We start from the raw sequence: 18,205 nt of genomic DNA on the forward strand, positions 1-18,205 counted from the left end.
TTATAGACCGTACTGTTATAGAGGCGTACTGTTATAGATGCGTACTGTTATAGACCGTACTGTTATAGAGGCGTACTGTTATAGACCGTACTGTTATAGAGGCGTACTGTTATAGACCGTACTGTTATAGACCGTACTGTTATAGAGGCGTACTGTTATAGACCGTACTGTTATAGACCGTACTGTTATAGACCGTACTGTTATAGACCGTACTGTTATAGAGGCGTACTGTTATAGATGCGTACTGTTATAGACCGTACTGTTATAGAGGCGTACTGTTATAGACCGTACTGTTATAGAGGCGTACTGTTATAGACCGTACTGTTATAGACCGTACTGTTATAGAGGCGTACTGTTATAGACCGTACTGTTATAGACCGTACTGTTATAGACCGTACTGTTATAGAGGCGTACTGTTATAGACCGTACTGTTATAGACCGTACTGTTATAGAGGCGTACTGTTATAGACCGCACTGTTATAGAGGCGTACTGTTATAGACCGTACTGTTATAGACCGTACTGTTATAGAGGCGTACTGTTATAGACCGTACTGTTATAGAGGCGTACTGTTATAGACCGTACTGTTATAGACCGTACTGTTATAGACCGTACTGTTATAGAGGCGTACTGTTATAGACCGTACTGTTATAGAGGCGTACTGTTATAGACCGTACTGTTATAGAGGCGTACTGTTATAGACCGTACTGTTATAGAGGCGTACTGTTATAGACCGTACTGTTATAGACCGTACTGTTATAGACCGTACTGTTACAGACCGTACTGTTATAGAGGCGTACTGTTATAGACCGTACTGTTATAGAGGCGTACTGTTATAGACCGTACTGTTATAGACCGTACTGTTATAGAGGCGTACTGTTATAGACCGTACTGTTATAGACCGTACTGTTATAGACCGTACTGTTATAGAGGCGTACTGTTATAGACCGTACTGTTATAGAGCGTACTGTTATAGACCGTACTGTTATAGAGGCGTACTGTTATAGACCGTACTGTTATAGACCGTACTGTTACAGACCGTACTGTTATAGACCGTACTGTTATAGACCGTACTGTTATAGACCGTACTGTTATAGACCGTACTGTTATAGACCGTACTGTTATAGACCGTACTGTTATAGAGGCGTACTGTTATAGACCGTACTGTTATAGAGGCGTACTGTTATAGACCGTACTGTTATAGACCGTACTGTTATAGACCGTACTGTTATAGACCGTACTGTTATAGACCGTACTGTTATAGACCGTACTGTTACAGACCGTACTGTTATAGACCGTACTGTTATAGACCGTACTGTTATAGAGGCGTACTGTTATAGAGGCGTACTGTTATAGACCGTACTGTTATAGAGGCGTACTGTTATAGACCGTACTGTTATAGACCGTACTGTTATAGACCGTACTGTTATAGACCGTACTGTTATAGACCGTACTGTTATAGACCGTACTGTTATAGAGGCGTACTGTTATAGACCGTACTGTTATAGACCGTACTGTTATAGACCGTACTGTTATAGACCGTACTGTTATAGAGGCGTACTGTTATAGACCGTACTGTTATAGAGGCGTACTGTTATAGACCGTACTGTTATAGACCGTACTGTTATAGACCGTACTGTTATAGACCGTACTGTTATAGAGGCGTACTGTTATAGACCGTACTGTTATAGAGGCGTACTGTTATAGACCGTACTGTTATAGAGGCGTACTGTTATAGATGCGTACTGTTATAGACCGTACTGTTATAGAGGCGTACTGTTATAGACCGTACTGTTATAGAGGCGTACTGTTATAGACCGTACTGTTATAGAGGCGTACTGTTATAGACCGTACTGTTATAGACCGTACTGTTATAGACCGTACTGTTATAGACCGTACTGTTATAGAGGCGTACTGTTATAGATGCGTACTGTTATAGACCGTACTGTTATAGAGGCGTACTGTTATAGACCGTACTGTTATAGAGGCGTACTGTTATAGACCGTACTGTTATAGACCGTACTGTTATAGAGGCGTACTGTTATAGACCGTACTGTTATAGACCGTACTGTTATAGACCGTACTGTTATAGAGGCGTACTGTTATAGACCGTACTGTTATAGACCGTACTGTTATAGAGGCGTACTGTTATAGACCGCACTGTTATAGAGGCGTACTGTTATAGACCGTACTGTTATAGACCGTACTGTTATAGAGGCGTACTGTTACAGACCGTACTGTTATAGAGGCGTACTGTTATAGACCGTACTGTTATAGAGGCGTACTGTTATAGACCGTACTGTTATAGACCGTACTGTTATAGAGGCGTACTGTTATAGACCGTACTGTTATAGACCGTACTGTTATAGACCGTACTGTTATAGAGGCGTACTGTTATAGACCGTACTGTTATAGAGCGTACTGTTATAGACCGTACTGTTATAGAGGCGTACTGTTATAGACCGTACTGTTATAGACCGTACTGTTACAGACCGTACTGTTATAGACCGTACTGTTATAGACCGTACTGTTATAGACCGTACTGTTATAGACCGTACTGTTATAGACCGTACTGTTATAGACCGTACTGTTATAGAGGCGTACTGTTATAGACCGTACTGTTATAGAGGCGTACTGTTATAGACCGTACTGTTATAGACCGTACTGTTATAGACCGTACTGTTATAGACCGTACTGTTATAGACCGTACTGTTATAGACCGTACTGTTACAGACCGTACTGTTATAGACCGTACTGTTATAGACCGTACTGTTATAGAGGCGTACTGTTATAGAGGCGTACTGTTATAGACCGTACTGTTATAGAGGCGTACTGTTATAGACCGTACTGTTATAGACCGTACTGTTATAGACCGTACTGTTATAGACCGTACTGTTATAGACCGTACTGTTATAGACCGTACTGTTATAGAGGCGTACTGTTATAGACCGTACTGTTATAGACCGTACTGTTATAGACCGTACTGTTATAGAGGCGTACTGTTATAGACCGTACTGTTATAGACCGTACTGTTATAGAGGCGTACTGTTATAGACCGTACTGTTATAGAGGCGTACTGTTATACTGTTAACGCAACACATTAAACACGTACATTAAACACCAGTGTTGATATCGCCGACTAAAACTAAGACGAAAAATGTTCGTCGACTACCTTTTTTCACTGACGGAAACTGAACGGAAACTAAATGAAAACTAAGCTACGATGACTAAAACTAAGATTAAATATACTGTCAATTCAGTCAACAAATAAACACTAGACTAACATGTTAGGAAGGGACTAGTGGACAAGAGATCCAGTATAAGTCATTTTGCAATTAGTTGCATGCTGAAAATAGCCGATCTACAAGCTCACAACGCGTCAGCAAGTGTAAAAATCAGTCATTATTAGGACAGCATCAAGGCCCGCCAAAATACACTTTAGCCGACTAAATCAACCGTAGATGTAGTCGACTAAAATCCTACGATATTTAGTCGACTAAACTAACACCTGCTGCTCACCGTGCTGAGTGCAGACAGGCTCCCAGCAGGGTGATGGTGTTCTTACCGTGCTGCGTGCAGACAGGCTCCCAGCAGGGTGATGGTGTTCTTACCGTGCTGAGTGCAGACAGGCTCCCAGCAGGGTGATGGTGTTCTTACCGTGCTGAGTGCAGACAGGCTCCCAGCAGGGTGACGGTGTTCTTACCGTGCTGAGTGCAGACAGGCTCCCAGCAGGGTGATGGTGTTCTTACCGTGCTGAGTGCAGACAGGCTCCCAGCAGGGTGATGGTGTTCTTACCGTGCTGAGTGCAGACAGGCTCCCAGCAGGGTGACGGTGTTCTTACCGTGCTGAGTGCAGACAGGCTCCCAGCAGGGTGACGGTGTTCTTACCGTGCTGAGTGCAGACAGGCTCCCAGCAGGGTGATGGTGTTCTTACCGTGCTGAGTGCAGGCAGGCTCCCAGCAGGGTGACGGTGTTCTTACCGTGCTGAGTGCAGACAGGCTCCCAGCAGGGTGACGGTGTTCTTACCGTGCTGAGTGCAGACAGGCTCCCAGCAGGGTGACGGTGTTCTTACCGTGCTGAGTGCAGACAGGCTCCCAGCAGGGTGATGGTGTTCTTACCGTGCTGAGTGCAGGCTCCCAGCAGGTTGATGATGTTCTTGTGTCTTCCGATCATCTTCATCATGTCCATCTCAGAGATCAGGTCAGACAGGTCCTTCTCCGTGGCGTCCGCTGCAGCAACAACAACAACAACAACAACAACAAAGACACAACGTTAGGGTTAAAGGTTTTATGACATTCATTTTCATTTATTTTTATTTTTATTTTTTATTTTAGGTTTTATGACCTCAATTACACCCAAAAAACCTGAACTTTGAACATTCAGTGGATTTTCTGTGGTCTGAAGTTTTCTTTGGGGTTTTTTGGGCCTTTTGAGCTACAATGAAAACAGGCAACACAGTGAAACAGTGACATCTGCTGGCAAATCCCATTGACATATATGGGATTTGCAGTAAGTGATGTCACTTACTGCCGGCAAATCAGAGCACCTGTTTGAGCCAGAAAAGCCCAGATCACAGAAAATCTACTGAATGTTAAAAGTTCATGTTTTTTGGGTGCAATTGAGATTAGAAAACCTAAAGAAAATAAGAACAATTCCAAAACCTTTTTTTTAATGTCACAATCCCTTTAACCCATTCTGACCGGGCACCCATTTTGGTGTTGGCATCATGTTATGCTTTAGCTATTGAAAAATAGCAGATCTACAAGCTCATATCGCGCCACCGAGTGGCGCGATACGAGCTTGTAGGTCTGCTATTTTTTTTTAAATCGAAGAAACTTTTAGAATCTGATCTCAGGTCAGAATGGGTTAATAATGAAACTGTCAGGATGTAATAGACATTTTTAGAATCTGATCTCAGGTCAGAATGGGTTAAGACAGGGGGTGCCCACACCTTTTTGACTTGTAGAGCTATAGGAAATACTTCCAAAATGTCAAAGAGTGGTCCGTCCGTCACCTTTGAGCATCTTGACGGCCACCTTGGAGAGACGCGTGGGCTTCTCTCGGTCCATCCCCACGGCCTCCGCCAGGACCACCTGACCGAAACAGCCCTCGCCCAGAGCCTTCCCCAAGGTCAGCCTGAGAGGAAACACAGTCCACATGAACACAGCCCTCGCCCAGAGCCTTCCCCAAGGTCAGCCTGAGAGGAAACACAGTCCACATGAACACAGCCCTCGCCCAGAGCCTTCCCCAAGGTCAGCCTGAGAGGAAACACAGTCCACATGAACACAGCCCTCGCCCAGAGCCTTCCCCAAGGTCAGCCTGAGAGGAAACACAGTCCACATGAACACAGCCCTCGCCCAGAGCCTTCCCCAAGGTCAGCCTGAGAGGAAACACAGTCCACATGAACACAGCCCTCACCCAGAGCCTTCCCCAAGGTCAGCCTGAGAGGAAACACAGTCCACATGAACACAGCCCTCGCCCAGAGCCTTCCCCAAGGTCAGCCTGAGAGGAAACACAGTCCACATGAACACAGGCATATACAGGAATGTGCCCTGTGGAAAAAGGACATTCATAAACACTCCCAATGCACAGTGGCGTGCACAGATAGACACTAGGGGGTGCTAGGGCACCCCCTGCCCTTTTGGCAATGTGCTCTAAAAGGTATATTCAGTGATTTCACTTAATTCAAATATCACTTATTTTTTTGTTTTGTTGTGATAATCCTCCCTACTATAGAGTGTGCTGGCCATATAAGGAGTTCCTCCCTGTCCCCAGTTAACCCCTGGGGGTCAAAAAACCTTAGGTTTCGTTTTTGACTCTCTATCCTGATTGGACGAAAGGCTGGGTCCCACAGCCAAAAACGAAACCTAAGGTTTTTTGAGTGAAATCACTGAATATACATTTAAAAAAATAAAAATAAAAAACTTTTATTTTTTCTCGCAATACAGTTGACATGCTTGTTAGACAAAGCAGACACACACGCACACACACACACACACACACACACACACACACACACACACACACACACACACACACACACACACACACACACACACACACACACACACACACACACACACACACACACACACACACACACACACACACACACAAAAAACGCTTCTACTATATTATTTAGGCCCCCCACAATCTAAAGCTATGTTTCTATGTCAGTGGTTCTTCGATAAAAAAAAAATAGCAGACCTACAAGCTCGTAGCGCGCCACTCGGTGGCGCGCTATGAGCTTGTAGATCTGCTATTTTTCAATAGCTAAAGCACCAAAATGCGCTGCACATGGTGCCCTTTTTTTCCACTTGAGCACCTGCCCCTCTAAATGTCTGTGCACGCCACTGCTCCCAATGCCGTCTGACAACAATAGGAAAACAGTTGACATTCAATACAGTTGACATTCTTGTTAGACAAAGCAGACACACATGCACGCACCCACCCACCCAGAGACACACACACACACACACACACACACACACACACACACACACACACACACACACACACACACACTGATATGTAAACAAAAAAAGGCGGATCCACTGTTGACCTAGCCATGAACAAAGGAACAAAGATGAGTAACAACTAGTAACACGGGGGTATAGCTCAGTGGTAGAGCATTTGACTGCAGATCAAGAGGTCCCCGGTTCAAATCCGGGTGCCCCCTCACTTATTTATAAAAGCCTAATTTGTTTGCCAATGTACTGCTGAATGGAGTATAATTCATCACCGTCTGGCAGAATTTTATTTTATTTTATTCAGGGTTTCTGTAAACACTCTTTACGTTTGTGTGTTAACCCATTTCTGACCTGAGATCAGATTCATACGAGGTTTCCACTGGACACACACACTGGTCTGATTAACCCATTCTGACCTGAGATCAGATTCATACGAGGTTTCCACTGGACACACACTGGTCTGATTTAATAACCCATTCTGACCTGAGATCAGATTCATACGAGGTTTCCACTAGGACACACACTGGTCTGATTAATAAATGTACCAATGCAAAGTATTCAAAAGTGTAGGTTCTTAGTTGATTGACAATGACTATTTTTTTTTTATGTATTTGATGAATTACCAATGTTCTTCTTCTTGCTTACTGTAAATCGCTGTGGATTAAAATTGTACAGTACTGGTGTATGAATGAAATCGTGTCTCTGTGTTTTGATGTCACGTCATTATACATGTGTAGATGTAGTGGATCCTAGATAAGACTTTTTATTCATTATTTTGTAACTCCCAGAGTTTATCCCATTCTGAACGAGAACCCATTTTGGTATTAGTGTCATGTTCTGCTTTAGCTATTGAAAAATAGCAGATCTACAAGCTCATAGCGCGCCACCGAGTGGCGCGCTACGAGCTTGTAGGTCTGCTATTTTTTTTGAAAAATCGAAGAACCACTGACATTTTTTAGAATCTGATCTCAGGTCAGAATGGGTTAATCAGACCAGTGTGTGTGTCCAGTGGAAACCTCGTATGAATCTGATCTCAGGTCAGAATGGGTTAATCAGACCAGTGTGTGTGTGTGTGTGTGTGTGTGTGTCCCAGTGGAAACCTCGTATGAATCTGATCTCAGGTCAGAATGGGTTAAAATGTAACCACATGGACCCGTTACTCTGGGAGTTGAATGAACAGTCAGGATTTAGTACACGGTAAAATGATGACGTGATTTAGGAGACCGCTACTGTACAGTACCTGTCTGGTGACAGCTCCCACAGAGGGTCCTACCGTACCTGTCTGGTGACAGCTCCCACAGAGGGTCCTACCGTACCTGTCTGGTGACAGCTCCCACAGAGGGTCCTACCGTACCTGTCTCGTGACAGCTCCCACAGAGGGTCCTACTGTACCTGTCTCGTGACAGCTCCCACAGAGGGTCCTACAGTACCTGTCTGGTGACAGCTCCCACAGAGGGTCCTACCAGTACCTGTCTGGTGACAGCTCCCACAGAGGGTCCTACAGTACCTGTCTGGTGACAGCTCCCACAGAGGGTCCTACCGTACCTGTCTCGTGACAGCTCCCACAGAGGGTCCTACTGTACCTGTCTCGTGACAGCTCCCACAGAGGGTCCTACAGTACCTGTCTGGTGACAGCTCCCACAGAGGGTCCTACTGTACCTGTCTCGTGACAGCTCCCACAGAGGGTCCTACAGTACCTGTCTGGTGACAGCTCCCACAGAGGGTCCTACAGTACCTGTCTGGTGACAGCTCCCACAGAGGGTCCTACCGTACCTGTCTGGTGACAGCTCCCACAGAGGGTCCTGCAGTACCTGTCTCGTGACAGCTCCCACAGAGGGTCCTACCGTACCTGTCTGGTGACAGCTCCCCCAGAGGGTCCTACAGTACCTGTCTGGTGACAGCTCCCACAGAGGGGTCCTACCGTACCTGTCTGGTGACAGCTCCCACAGAGGGTCCTACAGTACCTGTCTCGTGACAGCTCCCACAGAGGGTCCTGGGGCAGCTCGTACTCGGAGACCCCTGGCAGGAGCCCCACGGTGGTCCCACTGGAGAAGCGGGAGGAGGAGGAGGAGGAGGAGGAGGAGTGCATCATGAGGAGGCTGGCGTCTGATTGGAGGGTGGACGAGTCGATGGACACCTAGAGATGGAGGGGCAGAAGAAGAGGGTGGATTTTGGGTACTGTACGTTGTGCAGTGGCGTGCACAGATAGACACTCATAGCGCCCCACCGAGTGGCGCGCTACGAGCTTGTAGGTCTGCTATTTTTTGAAAAACCGAAGAACGACTGACATAGAAACATAGCTTTTTATCAGAAAACTGTCGGGATGTGGAAGACATTTTTAGAATCTGATCTCAGGTCAAAATGGGTTAAGGCAACCGGCCGGTTCCACGTAGCCTGGTTAATAAACCAGACCGAATCAGCCGTTGGCAAAAAGGAAATTTGCCTGCCGGCGGATTACGGTCTGGAGAGGCTCAATTGTACGCCCATTTCCTACACCAGAGAATGTGGGCGGCCAATCGGGACACGGTATGCAATATGGGCGGGCTTTGGTACAGTGACTTTCAACGCTTGAGACCTTTGACTGACAGTAGCTCTGACCAATTGCGTCAAAGAGAAAATGTTTCCCTGGAAATGAAATCCAAGCTGAGCCTCCCCAGACTAATATCCCGCGGTCCGTGCGATATTAGTCTGGTTTATTAACCAGGCTAGGTTCCACGTGCTAGGTGCCCTTTTTTTTTCACTTGAGCACCTGCCCCTCTAAATGTCTGTGCACGCCACTGACGTTGTGTACTGTATACGTTGTGTACTGTGTGTGTCCATGTAGACAGACTGTACAGCGTGGTACTGTATGTGTACTGTGTGTGTCCATGTAGACAGACTGTACAGCGTGGTACTGTGTGTGTACTGTGTGTGTCCATGTAGACAGACTGTACAGCGTGGTACTGTGTGTGTACTGTGTGTGTCCATGTAGACAGACTGTACAGCGTGGTACTGTGTGTGTACTGTGTGTGTCCATGTAGACAGACTGTACAGCGTGGTACTGTATGTGTACTGTGTGTGTCCATGTAGACAGACTGTACAGCGTGGTACTGTGTGTGTACTGTGTGTGTCCATGTAGACAGACTGTACAGCGTGGTACTGTGTGTGTACTGTGTGTGTCCATGTAGACAGACTGTACAGCGTGGTACTGTGTGTGTACTGTGTGTGTCCATGTAGACAGACTGTACAGCGTGGTACTGTGTGTGTACTGTGTGTGTCCATGTAGACAGACTGTACAGCGTGGTACTGTGTGTGTACTGTGTGTGTCCATGTAGACAGACTGTACAGCGTGGTACTGTGTGTGTACTGTGTGTGTGTCAAACATTTGTGTTTGATGGGCAGAACACAGCCATCAAACACAAATGTTTGGTCGAACCGTGAGACTGCCATTGGAGAAGACAGAACACAGACAGAACACAGACAGAACACAGACAGAACACAGACAGAACACAGACAGAACACAGTTCTGTACGTGTGTATGGGGCCTTAGAGCTATGCTATTGGTTCTGACCTGTCTTCTTATAGAGCTATACTATTGGTTCTGACCTGTCTTCTTATAGAGCTATGCTATTGGTTCTGACCTGTCTTCTTATAGAGCTATGCTATTGGTTCTGACCTGTCTTCTTATAGAGCTATGCTATTGGTTCTGACCCGTCTTCTCAGAGCTATGCTATTGGTTCTGACCTGTCTTCTTAGAGGTATGCTATGGGTTCCGACCTGTCTTCTTATAGAGGTATGCTATTGGTTCTGACCCGTCTTCTTATAGAGGTATGCTATTGGTTCTGACCTGTCTTCTTAGAGGTATGCTATTGGTTCTGACCTGTCTTCTTATAGAGGTATGCTATTGGTTCTGACCCGTCTTCTTATAGAGGTATGCTATTGGTTCTGACCCGTCTTCTTATAGAGGTATGCTATTGGTTCTGACCTGTCTTCTTAGAGCTATGCTATTGGTTCTGACCTGTCTTCTTATAGAGCTATGCTATTGGTTCTGACCTGTCTTCTTATAGAGCTATACTATTGGTTCTGACCTGTCTTCTCAGAGGTATGCTATTGGTTCTGACCCGTCTTCTTATAGAGGTATGCTATTGGTTCTGACCTGTCTTCTTAGAGCTATGCTATTGGTTCTAACCTGTCTTCTCAGAGGTATGCTATTGGTTCTAACCTGTCTTCTCAGAGCTATGCTATTGGTTCTGACCTGTCTTCTCAGAGGTATGCTATTGGTTCTGACCTGTCTTCTCAGAGGTATGCTATTGGTTCTGACCCGTCTTCTCAGAGCTATGCTATTGGTTCTGACCTGTCTTCTTATAGAGGTATGCTATTGGTTCTGACCCGTCTTCTCAGAGCTATGCTATTGGTTCTGACCTGTCTTCTCAGAGGTATGCTATTGGTTCTGACCTGTCTTCTCAGAGGTATGCTATTGGTTCTAACCTGTCTTCTCAGAGCTATGCTATTGGTTCTGACCTGTCTTCTCAGAGGTATGCTATTGGTTCTGACCTGTCTTCTTAGAGGTATGCTATTGGTTCTGACCCGTCTTCTTAGAGGTATGCTATTGGTTTTGACCTGTCTTCTTAGAGGTATGCTATTGGATCTAACCTGTCTTCTCAGAGGTATGCTATTGGTTCTGACCTGTCTTCTTAGAGGTATGCTATTGGTTCTGACCTGTCTTCTCAGAGGTATGCTATTGGTTCTGACCCGTCTTCTCAGAGGTATGCTATTGGTTCTAACCTGTCTTCTTAGAGGTATGCTATTGGATCTAACCTGTCTTCTTAGAGGTATGCTCTTGGCCAGTTTCTCCACGGCCAGCTGCCCGCTGAAGGGGCTCTTCTTCGGGGCGCAGTAGAGACGACAGACGATGGCCAGCGCGGCCAGGACCACGACCATGAAGAAGGCCAAGCAGTAGATGAAGATGTCCAGGAAGGTCTGAGACGGGACCGGAGACGGTGGGAAGTCTGTAGACGACGGGGGAACAAGAGACAGATTAAAAAGCCTGTTCTGATCTGATCTGATCAGATTCTAAAAATAAAAAAAATCTACATCCTGACAGTTTTCTGAAAAAGATATGTTTCTATGTCAGTCGTTTTTCAAAAATAGCAGACCTACAAGCTCGTAGCGCGCCACTCGGTGGCGCGCTACGAGCTTGTAGGTCTGTTATTTTTCAATAGCTAAAGCATAACATAGTGCGAACACCAAAAAGGGGTTCCCGCCCCAAAATGGGTTAAAGCCCATTTAGGCCTGACGTCGAAATTAATAAAAGTCTTCTAAATCCTGAGATTTTTCTGGAAAAAAAAAACCTTATGTGTTTCTATATCAGTGGCGTTCAATTATTTCATGTCAAGGACCCCCAAAGATTATAATGTAATTGGCCACCGACCCATATTTGAAAATATGTCGTTGCAGGGACCCCTCCAGAGGCAAAGATTTGAGTTAAAAGCGTTCGCTCTGAAAGAATATATATATTCAAAAGATTTGCACCACATTTTCACGAAAAAAAAAAAGAAAAAAAAATAGCAGATCTACAAGCTCGCACCTGAGCTTGTAGATCTGCTATTTTTCAATAGCTATAAGTATTTACATAATGCTTAAAACACCAAAAGGGGTTCCCGTCTCGCCCAGAATGGGTTAAAGCCCACATGTAGAAGGTAACCATCCTCACGTATACAAAACAAAAATCTTCAAAACATTTTCAAAACATGCTGCGAGCGAGCTTGTATAGTCTATAGATCTGCTATTCTTGAAATATTTCACAAAATATTTTGTGTGAGTGTTTGGGGAAAAATGTGACATAAATCTTATTTTTCTGGGTGGTCCCTGCCTGGCACAATTAAGCCCTTCTCAGATGCGGGTCCAACGGGCAAACACACATCAATGTGGGGGTCCAATGTGGGCATTTCAGGTCATGATGCCCTCATTAGGGTGATTATCCCATTCTGACCTGAGATCAGATTCATACGAGGTTTCCGCCGGACACACACTGGTCTGATGAACCCATTCTGACCTGAGATCAGATTCTAAAAAAATGTCAGTCGCTCTTCGACTTTTCAAAAATAGCAGACCTACAAGCTCGTATGGCGCCACTCGGTGGCGCGATACGAGCTTGTAGATCTGCTATTTTTCAATAGCTAAAGCATAACATGATGCTAACACCAAAATGGGTGCCCGGTCAGAATGGGTTAAAGGAGAGTTTGGTTGAAACGTCTTATCTGAAGAATGGAATGTTTCTCGCTTTCTTCCTTCCGTACCGTACTTTTAGTACTGAGGAGATAATAATCATCTGAATGGACCCTTATGGCTCTGTAAGAGGGTACGAATGCAACCAAATGCATGGACCCGTGGACCCTTACAGGGTTCCATTTTGGTTCCATTTGGGTGAGGGCAGTTTAACCCATTTTCGCCCTTTTGGTGTTATACACATACATTATGTTATAATTTAGCTATTAAAAAATAGCAGATCTACAAGCTCGTAGCGCGCCACCGAGTGGCGCGCTACGAGCTTGTAGGTTGTAGGTCTGCTATTTTTGAAAAATCGAAGAACGACTGACATCTTTATAGAATCTGATCTCAGGTCAGAATGGGTTAATCAGACCAGTGTGTGTCCAGTGGAAACCTCATATGAATCTGATCTCAGGTCAGAATGGGTTACCTTTGAGCAGGTGGAGCCAGGCGGAGTGGTACGACACCCCGATGGAGTTCCCGGCCAGGCAGGTGTACTCTCCGGCGTCGTCCACGCTGATGTTCTTCAGAGTCAGAACCTCCATCTCCTTATCTGTGGAGTTCACTCCAGCAGTCTGAGAGAGACGCACACACACACACACACACACACACACACAACACACACACACACACAGTCAGAACCTCCATCTCCTTGTCTGTCGAGTTCACTCCAGCAGTCTGAGAGAGACACACACACACACACACACACACACACACACACACACACACACACACACACACACACACACACACACAATGTCCGCAAATAAAACTTCGATACCCATACGCGTTATGGGGTATCAAACCATCCAATTGCCATCCAAGGCATAAGAACAAAATGGCACCCTTTTTCACATTGGCTTATTATAGCGCCACCAGGAGGCCACGAACCTGACCTGCCCTGCCCTGGTGGAGCTGCATGTGCCCCGAGGGGCACTTTAGCACTAGTTTGATTATAACTTTGCCTTGTGTTCTTCTGCATTTTCCTTGTTCAGAGGTGGAGGTGGAGACTGAGGGCTTGATTAAGAATGGACAGACACCTGTGACACAAGGAGCGGATTGGCTGGCGGTGGGAACGTCCTATTCGTCTATAGGAGACTGGGTCTCCTATAGACGAATCCAGGAGCGGCTCTCATGGTCGCAGCTTACGTATTTCCTGTAGGCGGACTCGACGTAGCTGCGGGGTTTAAAACCTCACCAGGCGCACCTCTTCTACTACAGTGAACGGCAGAGTGACTGATCAAACCGTACTCTTTTTTTTATACCTCATACTAAGCATTTCAAGTATGAGGTATAAAATACAGCAGCCTTGTGTTCATGAAACAGAAAGATTGGGTATTGCCATTGGGTATAGACTGACGTTATGTATCTTTCAGGACCTTTCACTGCTTCGTCTCCCAACCATTACTCTATGGCTCTGGTCTCAGGCCACCGCGGTGGATATTTTGACATTCCGTTTTCTTTTTTTGTTTGTTATGTTGCCACTACTGTTGGAGCAGCCATAAACGACACAGGACTACGAGAGGACTGTCAGCTTAACCCATTCTGAACGGGAACCCATTTTGGTGTCAGCATCACGTTATGCTTTAGCTATTGAAAAATAGCAGATCTACAAGCTCGTAGCTCGAGCTTGTAGGTCTGCTATTTTTTGAAAAATCGAAGAACGACTGACATTTTTAGAATCTGATCTCAGGTCAGAATGGGTTAATCAGACCAGTGTGTGTCCAGTGGAAACCTCGTATGAATCTGATCTCAGGTCAGAATGGGATAATCCATTAAATCAGAGCGCCCAGCGATTTATAGCAGCGGAGCACATTTAGCGACGGACCGGATGTTATCCCGGATGTGGCTGAAGTAGCTAGATGTAGCTTGATGTAGCTAGATGTAGCTAGATGTAGCTTGATGTAGCTTGATGTAGCTTGATGTAGCTAGATGTAGCTAGATGTAGCTAGATGTAGCTAGATGTAGCTTGATGTAGCTAGATGTAGCTAGATGTAGCTAGATGTAGCTAGATGTAGCTAGATGTAGCCAAAACACTCTCGAGGCGATCGACAACAACGGGAGGTATGATTCATTCTACTGTGACAATAGCGACGGGACCGCGGTGGGCCGTCTAACACACGTAATCCTTTCTTAGAACTGGACGGAATGCTTTAGATCAAGAGTTATTCACGTTTTAAGATTTTCCATCTCGTCGGCTAAAATGGGGGGGAACATTTTTGATGACATGGGAAAATAACATTGAATGTTGCGCAACAGACGCTCCCAGCCTGTGGAGCGACAGACGCTCCCAGCCTGTGGAGCGACAGACGCTCCCAGCCTGTGGAGCGACAGACGCTCCCAGCCTGTGGAGCGACAGACGCTCCCAGCCTGTGGAGCGACAGACGCTCCCAGCCTGTGGAGCAACAGACGCTCCCAGCCTGTGGAGCGACAGACGCTCCCAGCCTGTGGAGCGACAGACGCTCCCAGCCTGTGGAGCGACAGACGCTCCCAGCCTGTGGAGCGACAGACGCTCCCAGCCTGTGGAGAGACAGACGCTCCCAGCCTGTGGAGCGACAGACGCTCCCAGCCTGTGGAGCAACAGACGCTCCCAGCCTGTGGAGCGACAGACGCTCCCAGCCTGTGGAGCGACAGACGCTCCCAGCCTGTGGAGCGATGCGATCGGTTTTGATATCAATAATCTCCGGCATTTTGATCAAACTAACCCTTCGTTAACCCTAGGATTTAATAATAATCGACTGGATTTGTATAGTGCTTTTCCCAAGTGCTCAAAGCGCTTTACAACGGTTCATTCATTGGGAGGTGAAGTGGCGAACAGTCGACGCCAGCGTCCTCACTTCCCCACAATCACACACCGACGGTGGCGAGCTCACACCGACCGACTCACTGGAGGCAGTGTAGGGTTCAGTGGCTTTGCCCAAGGACACTTGGGCCCAAGGACACTTGGGCCCAAGGACACTTGGGCCCAAGGACACTTGGGCCCAAGGACACTTGGGCCCAAGGACACTTGGGCAAGCCATACATGGAGATGACGACACGTCACTCTGACATCATCAGGATAACCTGAACAGCATAAAAGAAGCCGCCGTCCCCCATTATAAAATACTCCAACAGACCCACTCACATGGACTGTTGTTAGACTTTACCTTTAAGGGACTTTTACCTAAGAGAGAGACAAAGATAGAGACAGGAACAGAGCAGAGGGAAGAGAGGAACCCAAAGATAGAGACAGGAACAGAGAAGAGGGAAGAGAGGAACCCAAAGATAGAGACAGGAACAGAGCAGAGGGAAGAGAGGAACCCAAAGATAGAGACAGGAACAGAGAAGAGGGAAGAGAGGAACCCAAAGATAGAGACAGGAACAGAGAAGAGGGAAGAGACAAAGATAGAGACAGGAACAGAGCAGAGGGAAGAGAGGAACCCAAAGATAGAGACAGGAACAGAGCAGAGGAACCCAAAGATAGAGACAGGAACAGAGAAGAGGGAGGAGAGGAACCCAAAGATAGAGACAGGAACAGAGAAGAGGGAAGAGAGGAACCCAAAGAGAGACAAAGATAGAGAGTGTCAGGGTTGACGTCACGCCTACCTAGTTGTGACGTCATCCCCTCCTTATATAAGGCATCTTGCAAGAACCGTTCTCTGTCGGATCATAGAAAGCTTCAATCAAGTCTGTATGAGAATCTAAACCTAAGCCTTAAAACTTAAGCTTATCTCAACTTGCAAAAGAGTTCCCTCTGGTCAGCAATTCCGCTCTTGTGATCACCGAGCATTCTCAACCCTTACAAGAGACCGGAACAGAGAAGGAGGAAGAGACAAAGATAGAGACAGGAACAGAGAAGAGGGGAGAGACACAGATAGAGACAGGAACAGAGAAGAGGGAAGAGAGGAACAGAGAAGAGGAACCCAAAGCTCTCGTCCCCATCACAGTCCATTTACTGTAGAGAGCATCCTATATCTTATGATGGAAGGAAGGAGTGACTCCCAATACGTCCACACTCAGGTCTCCTGCTCCGAGCGTCCGTCTGCTGGCGCCTCCACCTTCCTCCGTCAACACGTGAAGAGGAGGAGGAGGAGCCACGACGACCTCCGCCGCCAAACGCCCAGGGACGAACAGATGCCCTCGGCAGCCTGTCAGCCAATCAACAACAGCCCCGTAGCCAGCCAGAGACATGGAGACATGGACGGACCAACAACGTATGACAGTCATCGACCGTCTACCGAGGATGTAACTGGGGCGGGAGACGCAAAGACACATCGGCCGAGTCCCACACGAAAGACAATATACACCTGCAAACAGTGTGACGTGAGTTTCAGCCAGTTAGGTAATCTTAAGACACACCTGCGTGTCCACACTGGAGAAAAACCATACCACTGTAAACAGTGTGACAAGAGTTTCACTCAGTTAGATCATCTAAAGACTCACCTGCGTGTCCACACTGGAGAAAAACCATACCACTGTAAACAGTGTGACAAGAGTTTCAGCCAGTTAGGTAGTCTTAAGACTCACCTGCGTGTCCACACTGGAGAAAAACCATACCAATGTAAACAGTGTGAGAAAGGTTTCAGCGAGTTAGGTAGTCTTAAGACTCACCTGCGTGTCCACACTGGAGAAAAACCATACCACTGTAAACAGTGTGACAAGAGTTTCAGTATGTCAGGTCATCTTAAGATTCACCTGCGTCTCCATACTGGAGAAAAACCATATCACTGTCAAAAGTGTGACAAGAGTTTCAATCAGTTAGATCATCTAAAGACTCACCTGCGTCTCCACACTGGAGAAAAACCATACCACTGTAAACAGTGTGACAAGAGTTTCAGCCGGTTAGGTAGTCTTAAGACTCACCTGCGTCTCCACACTGGAGAAAGACCATAGAGCTGTAAACAGTGCAACAAGAGTTTCAATCAGTTATGTCATCTTTTTTTCTTTTTTTTTTTTTAAGATTGTTTTTGCAGCTTACGCCTTTTATTGGTTTTTTGAAGGGACAGACAGTAGGCTGACAGGAAACGGGAGAGAGATGGGGGGGGGGGGGGATACATGCAGTAAAGGCCGTGTCGGGCTCGGGAGTCGAACGCGCGGCACACTGCGACTGGATTACCAGTCGGGTGCCCAGACGGTTACGCCACCGCCTGGGCCCAGTTATGTAATCTTAAGACTCACCAAGTCTCCAGACTGGAGAAAAACCTTACCACTGTAAACAGTGTGAGAAGAGTTTCAATGACTCAAGTAATCTAAAGAAACACCTGCGTCTCCACACGGGAGAAAAACCTTACCAGGGTCAAGCACCGTCAAGCAGCAGCGCCAGCACCAGAGATTCACCTAAATCTGTGGTCAGTGTCGTAAAGGTCACGACACTGACCTCATCAAACCCTGGTTAGCCATACATGGAGAGCTCCACCCAGTTATTATGTCTGTGTCTCTTTTATGCCCATATATGGAGTTCTTTGTCAGGCATGCCCAAACATGGAGTCTATGCAGATGTCAGAACATAA

At 46.4% G+C, this 18,205-nt stretch overlaps 1 protein-coding gene across 1 annotated transcript in view; it reads right to left on the reverse strand.

Annotated features, from left to right (window-relative positions):
* Positions 1-18,205, reverse strand: part of LOC310879565 (fibroblast growth factor receptor 1-A-like) — a gene marked incomplete at its 5' end in the record, with an annotated part of 69,492 nt that overhangs the window by 9,104 nt on the left and 42,183 nt on the right. The window contains 5 exons of the mRNA XM_083794340.1: positions 4,116-4,226; positions 5,012-5,133; positions 8,432-8,604; positions 11,265-11,455; positions 13,147-13,291. Coding sequence (XP_083650466.1) covers positions 4,116-4,226; positions 5,012-5,133; positions 8,432-8,604; positions 11,265-11,455; positions 13,147-13,291 — 742 coding nt within the window. The remainder of the gene's footprint in view (positions 1-4,115; positions 4,227-5,011; positions 5,134-8,431; positions 8,605-11,264; positions 11,456-13,146; positions 13,292-18,205) is intronic.

Source organism: Protomyctophum parallelum, assembly GCF_964188405.1.
Source record: "Protomyctophum parallelum genome assembly, chromosome: 21".
NCBI lineage: Eukaryota > Metazoa > Chordata > Actinopteri > Myctophiformes > Myctophidae > Protomyctophum > Protomyctophum parallelum.